Raw genomic sequence first — 13,173 nt, forward strand, 5'->3', positions numbered from 1 at the left:
CGATAAAGCCAATCAAAGAGAAAAGGATGGTGGCGACGAGCTCCTGTTTTGGGTATCAACAGTGTACAGCAAGTAGAAGCTGGCTTGCAAAAGAATAATTACAACGGGAAATAGAGATGTGGTGTTTGCGCGTGAGCACGACGGCGTCTATGGCCTTGTTGGTCCGGCCCTCCCTATGATAGCAATAGTTTGGCCGAAATGTAAGATACAAATGGCTTTAGAGAAACGACGATAGGAAAGATCTAGTTGAGAATAATGCAGCTCAACACTGATGACGTCGAGTCGTATGGGTCATTACCCTAGTATAAAAAAAAGAAAAGTGATGGAGCGATAGCTGAAAGTTGGAAGGCGTCCAAACACGAGAGACAACAAAGCAAGGTAGCGAGAAGAGATCGACCGTTAAGCGTGCCCATTACGCATGAACAAATCGTGACCGGGAGTAGCTCTTTTTAGAAGTTGCGGAAAGGATCGTTACCAATGTCGAAATCGAAGAGACCAGCACCACGACTAGACTGATCACGGGTGCTAGTACTCCACTGGCTACTTCCACGACGACGACGGTGCTGCATGTACTGTGCTCGAGCTGTGCCACTGGCCGAATGCTTTTGATCACCAAGAGCGTTGTCGATAAACGCTTCCATTCGAACGGTGCCCATGGTATCAAAAAACTGTTGACGGGTTGACGTGCTAGCTTCAGAAGTTCGGGAACTCATCGCACCACCTGTGGGGTTGTATTCTGACGATGGTATTGACGGTGGTACGCCAGCACTATACATGTCGGATGAGCCGTTCGAGTATACCGATGGTACATGCTGGTGAGAGAAACTTCGGAATGGAACACTCGGAGGAGGTGCGCTTGGGCCAGTCGAGCTCCTCTTCCTGCTGTGTTGTGGGCCACGTCGGATAACAGGTGGGCTGGCAGGTTCTTCTTCCAGGGGCTCGTCGAGATTGGGGAATGAAGGTAGACTAGGCATAGGCTCATCTTGCAACGCGTAGCGTGCCATAACCGGGTTTACCCGGCCTTTGGCCAGACGCACTGAATCTTGAACGCGACTACGGCGAAGTGTCGCACCTTGACGATGTTCAGATTCCTCCACTGGTGGTGGTACAGGCGGCAACGATCCAACATCCGGCATGGGTGTAGTGGAACGGGCAAGGAAGGAAAGCGCCGTTAACCACAAGTAATGGCGCTCACACGACGTAGTGGTAAACTTAAGAGCGCGCATTGGGGTAAGGATAAGGATTGAGCGGTTGAACAAGGTTTCATTCTTGGGAGGAGGGCAGTTATCTGCAACATCAAGAACAGACTGAATGATGACTAGGGATATGTTAGCTACAAACGATACTGAAGAGGATAAAGAACTTACGTTTGCGACCACTCTTTCCCATCAGTGCGGATCCAGATGTTGGTTGCTTGCTGCTCCAGAGAATTGCTCTCTCATACGGTGAGATCCAAACCCAACGTTTGTGTCTCACGCCATGAGTAGCCAGAGAGGCTTCTTCTGCTGCCCGATTGATGTCTGTTGATGTCTCAGGACCGCCAAAGGGTTTCCTCTTGCGGACATATTTCCACATGAACTCTCCAATCATTGATGCCGCAATTGCATCAACAACACTTGTTTGACTAGCTGAGCTGTTGATGGAGCCATTGGCAGTATAGCTTGTGGCTGCGGTGGCATTTGAAAGCTGATGTCTGTGTTTGAAGCCACTAGCACTGACAATATCGCTTGGAAGTGGTGGGATTGAATAGGTGTCGTCATTGTTTGGAGTGGCTGGAAGCGTGGGAGACCTGCTGCGAGAGCGGCTAGCCTTTGTTACAGGAGCAGCGGATCGCACTTTCCGTATGCTGTCTTTCCTTTGATGCTTCACGCCATACGGACGGCGTCCAGTATGCGGACCGCTGTTACGGGGTGTCGGGCTTTGAGAGCCCTCGCTTTTGCTCATTGGTTTGTTGCGTGAACTGGACCGGGTAGGAACTGGGAATGGTGGCTTGGGCAAGTAATTGTTTGATGTTATACTGCCAACACTTCCACTGCGAGTTCGGGCGTGAACTGCAGAGCTGCTCTGTATCATTGCAGATCGCCGGATGCTGGGCTGGCGGCTAATCACTGTACGTTGAGCCTTGCCGATCTTGACCGGTCTCTCCATGGAGCTACGCATTGAAGGTATGTTTACACTGTTGACCGAGTCCATTGATGGCCTAGGATTTGGCGAGGTTTCCTTGTCTTCTGGCACAGGTGTTGGAGGGTTTACTGGCCGTCCATTCTTCGCATTCCGTGACGATAGCATTGCTGTAGAGTATTGAAGGCCCCTGAACTCATCATCGCTGAGTTCAGCTTCTGCATCTTCTTCCTCAGACGACGGACCATCGAATCCAGCGAACAGACTGCTTGTGCGGAATGGTCGACTAAGTGCGTCTGAGTGAATCTGGCCAGACAATGGCCCGTTATCATTGTTTCCGGGATAACGATTCTCCACTTCCCTATCTGCAGCTTCTTCGAGGCGAGCAGTGAGATTTTGGCGAGCAGCTATCTTCAATGTGGGCTGTCCTGGGGCATCTATGGCCAAATGTTGGAAATCCTTTCGGGCGACTCCGTCATTGTTCGTCTCGGGTGTTCCGGGCTTGGAAGAAATAGCAGACGGCAGGAGATGCGGTGGGAGCTTGACCGGTCTTTGGTCAATCCTAATGGGTTCGGTTTGCATTCCCGTTGACTGCATTGGGGCTACAAGATCTCCACTTGTCTGTGTCGATACAGTCTTGGTGCCCGGAGGAAGAATAGGAGCTTTAGGTGACGAAGGCGCGGATGTCGGGGCGTGGATGGCAATCGACGGGATCGGAATAGGAGCTGGCGGATTAGCTCTCTTGGGTATCTCGGGCGCAACATCTGGTTGGACCAAGGCATCTGTCTGTGTGGCTGTGGAGACTAGCTCAACTTGAATGGCCTGTAGCAGGAGTGTCTGTTCCGAGGGCACAGGGATCTTGGGGGTAGGCGGCGGGCTTAAAGGCTCAACGGTCTGTACGGAGCTCGATTTCATGATGCATGTTTCAGAGGTGACATGGGGTGTTGAGCTGGCGCTCACGGGCACAGAAACCCGTTTCCGGCTCTGGTTGGCTTCTATTTCTGCTGCAGTAGATGCACAGTCATTCAGTTTTATCTGAGGAGAAGGCTCGGTAGTTTGCGACCCTGCTTCCATCATTACCGGCTTGGTCGGGGATGGTGGAGGAGTAGGTTGGACGCCAGTGTCAACATAGAGAGGACGTGGCGGTGGAAAGACTAAAACGGTATCGCGGGATGTTAGGGTCACAGAAGACTGCTCTGTTTCGTAGGATCCCTTGCGTGGCTCCGGCTCCTCGACCAATGTAGCAGGGCTATCCCGGGTGCCATGCTGGGACTCATTACTTAAGCCTAAAATGCGTTTTGCTTTTTCGTCAGGCAACATCGACTGCCGCGACTCCCGCACCCTACGCGCTCTCATCTCATGCTCGGTGAAGTCATCAGAATCAAGCTCCAGCTCGTCCAGTTCCTCCTCCTCTTCGTCAAATATGAGTTCGTCGGCAAGACTAATACCGTTTCCGCGAGTGTACCCATCAGCGCTCATCAGAGACATACGGTAATTCCTTCCAATGCTCTTCCAACTGCTATTACTTCGATCCCTGGAGTGGCGCCCGATACGAGTAGATGGTCTTCGTTGGGGCGAAGAGCGTACGCTGCCTGCTTCACTCTCCGGTACACCTGCATCTCCAGTGGCATCTTCCGTATCGCTTGCGACGCGAGCCTCTTCGTTGGCCTTTTCGTGCATGGCAATTTCGTCCAGAAGCATCTTTAATCGAGTCTCGGATACGTGAACCCGTCGTTCCAACACTCGTTTTTCCCCAGCCCACTCTTCTTTTTCGCGAGCCCACATGTCGTGCACCTTGGTGGAATCGTCATCTTGAGTTCGCGTCCTTTTTTCTGCCGCAGCAAGCTTCTGTCGTAGATCAACATTGGCTTCCTTCATTTTGTCTCTCTCCCCTGCGATCTCCTCCAAGGCGGAAAGAGTTTCATTCTCAAAGTGCTGAAGCTGACGCTTCGCTACTTTGCATTCCTTGTTGGAGGACGCCAGCTGTTTGGCAAGTGTTTCATTGTCAGATCGGGCTGAATCTAGATTAGCCTCCAGATCATCGATGAATCTATGTTTTGAATCAAGTTCCCGACGTAGATTAAGAATCTCCGAGACTAGGTTCGCATGTAATGTTGGTGTGAAACGACGGGGGTCGAGAATTGAGATGTTCTCGTCGTTGGCGGCGTCTCCTGAGCCGAACCCTCGGTCAGGTGGCATGGGAGGCGGCGAACTGCCAATGTCGCTGACTGGTATCTCATGGTGGGAGCTTCGTCGTGATAAGGAGTCGTATGGAGTTCCAGCGGGTGTGGGTAATGAACGGCTAGCAGCGAAGGCCTCGCTGTCCGAATAGTAGTCGGTAGACATGCTGAGAAGATTATATTGAGGCAAGGAAACAATTGTCTAGGAGAGGGGTCAGAACCACAACGAAGTGGTGCTGCGGGTGTGAACGGTTCAGTGCATGCCTATGTCCAAGTTAGAAGGCAAACAGAAAGGCGCGACGATCAGGTTGTCAGGATTTTAGTGACTTGGTTTAGCTCTGTCCCATAAGTACCGACAAGTACCTGAAAGCGGGGAAGAGATCTGCAGAGTCCCACGACACAGTAGTTGCTAACATCACTGAGGGCTACGTACCGATTGAACCCTCAATAAAACGGTCGGGTGTCAGACGCTCAGTTATTCGGAAGAAGTACAGTCAAATTTGCAATCGTGTGCGGCGTTGTGACGTATTATGTTGTAGGGACGTTGGAGTAAAAGAGTAGTGTGGACAATACAAGGAGTGCGACAAATGACGTAGAGTAGATCGCTCAGGAAAAGAAAGAAGAAAGACGGTTAGGTAGTGCGCAGCAGGAAGAACGACAAAGAGAAGCCGTGTAGTCTGCTATACGACGCGTAAGAAGGATGAGGAGAAGGACAAGTGGGAGGGACGAGGCACAACTTGAGCATTGCACGCACGAGTCGACCATGCATCAGACTGGGGCAAGGGACGCAGGCACAAGTACGCACAGTCCTCTGGGGGAGACGGGAGTGCCACCAAAGTAGCAAATGAAGATCGCAGAATCAATCAAACCCCATCTGTGCCTATTAAATTTGTTTCGACCTCGGAGCCCGCGAGCTTATGCAAAGCTTCCCACTAGCGCGCACAAGTGACCCTGCAGGCACGCACTTCGTATATCAAGGATCCCCTGTCGCACGAGTCGTCCCGCCCTGGAGTTTTTGCTTGCTGGTCATTGGCTGCGGTCCTAGGTCTAACGTTCCGTGACATGCGTTCCGTGAAGACGACCAATGTCAGAGCAGGTTACATGTAAAGGGAAATGATGATCCGAGTGGTTGGTCGTATCGAATCCAGCTGGGCAACGGGTGTGATTGTGCGCAAAGATGCACTAGCGAGTGAGAGGCGCAGATGCCTAGCAATGGCTGTTAGCCCGTTGCGAACAAAAGGCCGTATCGGCAGTCACGTAAAAAGGAGACAGGTCGTCATAGCGAGAAAGTGTACAATAGTGGCAGTCTCGTGTCGGTAAAAAAAAAAAAAAGAAAGGAAAAGTCTGGCCTGTCCGGCGGAATCTTTAGCTAAAGTCGGTCGGCGTTCATTGCGCGGTCCGGGCAGGTAGAGGCGCGATAGCGCCCAACTACCCGGCGCGATGCCGTTAGGTTTCAGCTTGTAATTTGAGCATCAATCCTGATACCGCCCATGGTCAAATCTTCCTTTGATTCTACTGCAACCTTCCCGACTGGCTGGAAAAGTGGCTATACATGGCGTTGACGGAGAAGGCAATTGCATGGATAATCAGCCTCAGCCTATCCATCCGAACGCCCCCCCATGGAGTGAAGTTGCGATATGACTTTCTACTTTAGGATCAAGGGATATGGCCGTGCGCACTTGGCGGTGGTAAAGGAGCCGAGCATGTGTCTAGATCGACAAAATAAATGTCCAACTTGGACCTGCAAGGAGCTATTCCAGGAGCCAGCTTTGCATACTACACTAAGTATGTGGTGTAGGTGTGTATTCAACTTCCTGGTCGTCATGCATTCTATGCTGACACGACTCGAGGACAGGGTCAGTCACGTCATGTTGCCTGACCTGGACAACCTTTCGATTAAGCAAGGTCCCGCGGCATAGCAAAGGCATCGCGTTGCCGGCGCGTCTTTGATTGGGAGTTTCTCAACAATCAATCGATTATTCAGCCTTGCAGTGCAGCGTAGCGGAGCTAGTCGTCGTCGATCAACAGTCGTGGGTCCTGTCGAGTACTGTACCGATTCAATATCCAATACAATATGTAGATTGTCTGCATGTTGTCCTGGTCCACCTGCAGGCGCGGCGAGTGGACCCGATGTGCGGACGGCTGCAGAATCGCTGCAGGGTACTATGCAACCGCAACGATGAGGGCGACGACATGTCACTAAACGGTCCCGGTAGCAGTGTGAGATGCAAGGAGCTGGTCGGGTATGTTTCTGCTTCTCCTTGTGCACCAGATGTGCTGACGTCTGCTCGGGGCCGTCGGATATACCTGGACGAAGCAGGCAAATAGGAGTTTTGCGTCGTAATCAACTAGGATTCCTTCGGACCTGGCGCCGTCTAGACACTGCGCCGGACAGGATCGCGTTGAGCATGAGGGGCGGAAGGAATGGTGCCGTGCTGGCATTGCGTCCGGCACGCCTCTCTGGTTGTTGTGCAACCTCTCCCCTGGCCGTTGCGTTGCTAGTGTGAGTGTGTGTGAATGGGTGTGAATTGTGTGTGTATTGTGGTGTGGTCGTGGTTGTGCCTTTCCATCCTTGGCCACTTAGGCAGGGACGACAGTGCGCCCAAAACTAAGGGACCCCGAGCCCCCGCCACACCCACGTGACTAAGCGACCATCTGCCAAAAATTCATGCACACAGTCATCAAGCCGAGCGCAACTTGAGCCAGGTCCAACAATACCTCTGCGAAGAGTTCACGAGCGACGTCATGGCACAAAATGACCAGAACGCGCCAGCGCCGCAGCCTTCTGCGGATATGCCACCCGCCATGGCTGAGGTGAAATCGCAGGCTGTGGACGATTTGCTCAAAGAGATGAACCGCATGCCGCTTTTCATGACAAGCCTGGATGAAACAGATGGTGAGGGTGGCGACAACATGGCCCTCGAAGCGCTCAAGGCATTGGCATATGAAGGCACCCGTGCTGAAATTGCAGAAAACTTCCGCCAGCAGGGCAACGACTGCGCAAGGACAAAGCAGTGGTCTAATGCAAAGGAGTTCTACACAAAGGCAATAGCAGCACTCAAAGGCCCGCAAACCCGTCGAGACCCAGACGCTACAGGGCCGGGCGTTATCGATGACGAGCTGGATGAGCAAGAGGAGGCAAATAAGGAGAGATCGATTGCAGAGGTTGTCTACGTCAACCGAGCACTGTGCAACTTGGAAAAGAGTACGTCGTGCACAAGGGAGCATGTCTAGATGACGGATCCACTGACATGGTGCAGAAAACTTCCGCTCGTGCATCCAAGATTGCGTAGCTGCACTTCACATCAACCCATCAAATGTCAAGGCGTTCTACAGATCCGCCACTGCTGGCTTGGAGCTAAACAAGCTAGACGAGGCTGCATGGGCCTGCAATCGTGGACTAACCTTGGACCCTGCCAATGGACCTCTCAAAACTCTTCAAAACAAGATTGAGACTCGAAAAAAATACATAGAATCTGTGGAAAAGGCGCGTCGAGAGCGCGAGGCAAAGGCTGCCTCGGAGCGTGCAACACTGCAACTTGCCCTCAAGAGCAGAAACATCCTTACCCGAAACACGGACAAGGCGCCAGATCTAGAAGATGCAACAGTCAAGCTGGAGAACAGCATGGATCCTTCTTCGACACTGACATTCCCGGTCATATTGCTTTATCCTGTGGATTCGCAATCGGACTTTATTAAAGCGTTTTCCGAAAGGGAGAAACTAGACCAACACTTGGACTACATCTTCCCCCTACCATGGGACCAGAAGCACGAGTACACGGTGGAAAACGTAGAAGCGTACATGGAGACGGCAGCCGGCGGGCTAATCAAGGTAGGCAAGAAGATGAGCCTCGGCAAGGTCCTAGGAAGCGGGAAGCCAGAGATCGTCGATGGCCTAGTATCCATCAGCGTGGTTCCAAAGGACAAGGCTGCCGGTTGGATCGAAGAGTTCAAGAAACGACAAGGAAAAGTTTCATAGCGTAGGCCATGTATAGTATGCACGTACATACTTACATAACTCACGGCGTTTTTCTGCCACATGGTCTTCCATACGATCATCGCCGTCAACGGCCCGAAAACAAGCGCGAATGTGTCGCTAAACGCGTGGAACACGAATTCGGTGCTGTTCCCAAATTCCGGTAATGAAGGGTTCCTTCGGCGCATGGACAGTAATCATGTGTCACGCAATTGTCATCTCAAAACTGCTCAACTCCCTTCACTCCCCTGAACATGTACGTAAGTATGTACACTGTCTCGGGCCGCACATACAGACGAGTATGACGTACATACCACTCAGCATGCACTCGTACACAGTCCTACGTTTTGGTTACAGGACGGAACGAGCTCGAAAATAGTCTTGCAAGCAGAAACAGCTGTACTCTGTACATATCTGGCTACTGCCATATCATCTGCTCCTTATATCGAATATGATGATGCGTACTTACATAGCCACAATCACAGCGTCGTCCATCTGTACACAAGATAAACATCACCACATTAGCAAACAATGATATTCACCAGGTATCTTGGAATACAAGGGAAAAACGGCTCGGAATGCCCCATAAGCCCGCCCCAGCCTCTACTATAACACAACATAGTATCCATATCAGCCAGCCTCAACAATCTCAACCCACGTCCCCTTTCCCACGCCCAGAACCCGGGTATACGGTCAGACGCACCTAGCACAGCGGGGCTCAACGGACGTGCACCCCCGAATAGGACACTGTAGCACAAAACTATAATATACACAAAAATGTACAATGTGGCTGGGCCGGCTGACCCTATAAGCGGGGTGTATTATTATCACTATGCATGCAGATTTTAATCAACCAACCTTATTGCAACCCATACGCGAACAGAGCACCACTATCTCTCATAACTCCACAGTACGGCAGAGAAAGATGGCAGATGGCAGAAGCGAACGGACCTCCCAAACTCCCTAGTAGTAATCCCTCGATCGCCCCTCTCTCATCGACCCAAAAAAAATGTGACAAACGCCGGATCAAACCCAGACGATCTTTGCCTCCCCCTTATCCCCCCCCTTCGTCATTCCCACCCCTCCAAGTCTAGATAAAGTTAAGCGGAACCCTCACCCTTGACCCCCTAGCACCTCCCCCATCCCACCAACCTTCCAACCCAAGGTAGGCATATACTAGGTAGTTTGGTAAATCGCATCGCGTAACACATCACATAGTTCAAACCATGGTTCATGCAAGACGGCTGCACATGCAAGCTGCAAGCACACACGACGACCCATATTTTCTTAATTTGCGGGTGTATTCAACGTACATAGGCGCCCGAACCGACGACGGGGGGGAAGGGAAGGAAGGCTCGCTTATGCAAGGTACGGATTTCATTAGTACTAGCGTTCCCGAGTTTCCCGTCTCGATGATATCGGGCAGCCGTTATTTTCCATGTGTGTTCGGTTGCTTTCTTTCTCTACTTTAGGCCACCCATCCGTCCGCTACTACCCACGCGAAGGAGGGGGCCAAATACTGGACTGGGCACTGATGTCCGATTGTCCGTTTTTTTTCCAAGGTGGGGAAGGGGGATGGAAGGGGGGGTATAATAAGGCGGGAAAAGGATCAGATACACAAAGACGCCAAGCCAGGCCATGCCAGGCAGGCAGGGAGGGAGGGGAGGCCAGGATTTTCTTTTTTTCTTCTCTTCCTTGCATTTATCCGCCGTCGAGGCAGAGTGCGATCGGCGAACGGGGGTTCAGTCTAGGAGGCGGAACAAACATCATTTGATTGCGCTAATCAATGCGTCGGGAGCTGTGAACCGTCTTTATGTAAATCAAATCATGTTTTTATGCATCAGTCTTTATGAAGAAGGAATGGATTGGTAAGTAAGTACACCGTGACGCAGATAAAAGTCTGCCTTGAAAAACGCCTTGTCAGCAAGTACCCGTGGCTATGACGCCCATTTGCTACCTGATGAAGACTGCGTATACCGACCGATAGCTACGACATGAGTTTTCTTATCTCTGTTTGCTACATAGCGTATCAGATCAATGATCCCGGAAAAGAATAGTAGGCTACACTTCAACCTGCCGGAATCGGGTATCAAAAAACAATTGGCTTTGCAGTCAAAGTAAAAGGATTGGGGTGAGCATTTGCACTAGCGAGACCCTGCTCTCGAATCCTGAAAAATGGTTTGATAGTACTACTAAAAAATATGTACATCTCTCAACGGGTACATGCCCATTAGGCACACCTCCATTGGGTACGACAACCAAGGCCGATAGCTACACCTACTACAGTTGCTGAACTGTACATAGATGGTTGAACGAATCATCACTTCACTCTTATATATGGTCGGGAGACACTAGCTCTGCGCTCATACCTTCACATACGTAACACTGAGCACGAAAAGATATGTCAATACTACTAGCACATTCTTCTTTCCCTCTTTTTTTGTTAGCACTATACAGCGTGTGAAAGGGTGATAAAAGTATCATATTCTCATCCTCCGCAAGCAACAACCTGTGCACAGGTACTTGGAGTAATACGTATATTTTCCTTTACTCCCACGTTGTCCACCCGCCACTTTGTCAGCCTACTATCTTATCCGCCCATGACCTTGACCACTCACCCCTTTGTCCACATATGTGGCGTATCTGAGTAGCAAAGTCTTTTTATATAATGTGAGCTAATGGGCTACATTCACCGCGGACTACCTAGTACAAGTAATGTTCCCCTACCATCTCGGTCATCAGGACTGCTCCTTCTCATACAGCTTCTTCTTCCTCGTCATGGTCGCCTTGAGCTCTGTCCAAACTAACGGGTGAACCTTTTCGCGATACGAATACCACCTGTCCGCTGACTGCACCACATCGTCTGCTTTGATCTGCTCGAGATAGCCCAGAAACCTGTGATCAGAACACTGTAGCTGTCGACGCCCACCGAAGAATAGAGTGACTTTTCGGAGCTTGGCGTCCCGGAGGATACGCAAGCAGTTGATTAGGTACTCGTCGTTGAGATATCGGCGCTGCTCGTTGGACGTGAGGTAGGGCGTATCACGAGGACAGGCATCGTCGAATACCCACTTTATATCGCGGAGATACTGCAGATTCTCTGGACCAATCATTTTCAGAAAATGTAAGACGTCCTGATAGCCAATCTCCTTGGGGACAGTGTCCCAGAACGGGGCGCGGGTTGCGTAGTGGCGATGGAAGGAGTAAGTATTTTCGCCGTATAGAATCGAGCAGCCTTCACTATGGACTAGTTTACACGTCCGGAGGAACTGAGACGACCTTGCAAGACTCCCACTAGTGCCACTACCCTTAACTGAGGGAATCTTGAGCATCTGATCGGGTTCTTTCTGAGCAAAAAGACGGCGATATATGTTATTGCGCAGTTCTGGAGGCAAATCCGTGAATCCCTTGGGGCGGTGAGTACCAGTGTCCATATCGGGGTCTGTCCGCACCGAGACTGTCTTCGTCGGCTCCAGAGAAGCTAGGCGGGCCTTTTTCGATTTAGCAGGCATCATCTCGTGTACGGCATCTTGCTGGCTATCTAAGAGGGTGCGGTCGAGCTTGACAAAGAGGGGACCATGAAATCCTAGTGGGACGTTGAACTGCAACGTTATCGGCGGAGGCTTCTTCAAGTCGTGGCGGACACCTTCCTCAATATCTGTCATTTCATCAAGCTCTTGGTTGTAGATGATCGGCTCAAGGCGAGGGGACGGAAGAGAGGGGCCACGTTTGCGCTTCTTTTTGTTTGCTCTACCACGAGGTTCCATATCTTCATCTTCGTCTTCTTCATCCTCGCTTTCTTCTGTCGTAGCAAGATCGCCATCGTCAGCTTCGAAGCTCACATAGCCGTCAGGTTTCTTCATTTTGCCTGCACTCCTGCGGATGGGACGGCCGGTGCGCTTATTGTAGACTGTGGTGGCCTTTGACGGGCTACCGAGCTCGGGGCTGCTGTCCCGATCGCGGCGAGTCGCTGGTGAAGACGGATCTGGAGTTTTTGCTTTGTCAACCATGATGGGTAGCAATGGTGTGCCGGTTGTGGTTGAGGGTTGAAATTGAGAATTGAAGTGAGTAGCGGGGTGAGAAGTGAGAAGGCGCGCGACCATAAACAGTGGAGGGAGTCACGCCGCCTGGGGAAGTAACGGTCACTCTGAACGCGTTCCTTCCAATATCACCTTACTAGCGGTCTTGGCGAACTGTTTGATAGTAGCGGAAGCGCTTTGTCGTCGAGTACCTGGAGCCCGGTTTGTTATTGATTAGTGATACTGTATTGCGTCGCTCTATCTATGTCCTCCGTCAACACCCGATACCGTCCCGTCTACCTGTGCCGGCTGCTCAGCGTCTTGTTCAAGTTGAAAGCTGCATCCATGGCACACTGATTGCTGATCATTGCGGTTCTTCTAGATTAGCGTAGATGTTTAGACCAATTCGCCAGCGTAAAGGTATCAAGTGGGTGTGATAAGTTAAAGAGTAGGAAGAGGCCCTTCCTAGTCTCGCCTAGAAAGAAGCTTCCTGTGCGATTATCGAGCTTACCAGTGAGTATGTTCTGCAGACTTTCCCATCTACACTTGATCCAGCAGTGCCTCTTGATGCTGTGAGGCGCCATATTCCCTACATGCAGATGCCGAAGGGCATACAGCGCGTGACCGGAGGATAGAGGATGACAGTGGCATACCAGGCAGTGAAAACCGAAACAGGTATGTTTGGATAATGCTGGTAGCATGTATACATTAGTTGTTTGTGCACGTGGCATTGGCGTTGATGTCGAGTGAGAGGCGAGCGCTATGGTAGGCGATAGATATTATCCCTTTGCTTTCATCACTGTCCACTTTGGCCAGTATACAGAAGTACAATGTGTACTATGCCGAAGATACGAATAGCCTGAAGTTTCTATTTTCA

At 51.0% G+C, this 13,173-nt stretch overlaps 3 protein-coding genes across 3 annotated transcripts; 1 reads left to right on the top strand and 2 right to left on the bottom strand.

The window, feature by feature from the left end:
• Window positions 1–449: 449 nt before the first annotated feature.
• On the bottom strand, window positions 450–4,467 carry COCMIDRAFT_21260 (uncharacterized protein; the record flags this gene model as incomplete). The annotated part of the gene is made up of 2 exons (XM_007683902.1): window positions 450–1,318; window positions 1,368–4,467. The coding sequence occupies 2 exons, from the start codon at window positions 4,465–4,467 to the stop codon at window positions 450–452; spliced, it is 3,969 nt and encodes a 1,322-aa protein (XP_007682092.1).
• A 2,579-nt stretch (window positions 4,468–7,046) lies between these two features.
• Window positions 7,047–8,280, top strand: COCMIDRAFT_79343 (uncharacterized protein; the record flags this gene model as incomplete). Its single annotated transcript, XM_007684011.1, has 2 exons — window positions 7,047–7,506; window positions 7,562–8,280. The coding sequence occupies 2 exons, from the start codon at window positions 7,047–7,049 to the stop codon at window positions 8,278–8,280; spliced, it is 1,179 nt and encodes a 392-aa protein (XP_007682201.1).
• A 2,735-nt stretch (window positions 8,281–11,015) lies between these two features.
• Window positions 11,016–12,287, bottom strand: COCMIDRAFT_21262 (uncharacterized protein; the record flags this gene model as incomplete). The annotated part of the gene is made up of 1 exon (XM_007683903.1): window positions 11,016–12,287. The coding sequence occupies one exon, from the start codon at window positions 12,285–12,287 to the stop codon at window positions 11,016–11,018; it is 1,272 nt and encodes a 423-aa protein (XP_007682093.1).
• Window positions 12,288–13,173: the final 886 nt, after the last annotated feature.

The sequence above is a fragment of the Bipolaris oryzae genome (genome assembly GCF_000523455.1).
Source record: "Bipolaris oryzae ATCC 44560 unplaced genomic scaffold scaffold_0, whole genome shotgun sequence".
NCBI classification, from domain to species: Eukaryota; Fungi; Ascomycota; class Dothideomycetes; order Pleosporales; family Pleosporaceae; genus Bipolaris; species Bipolaris oryzae.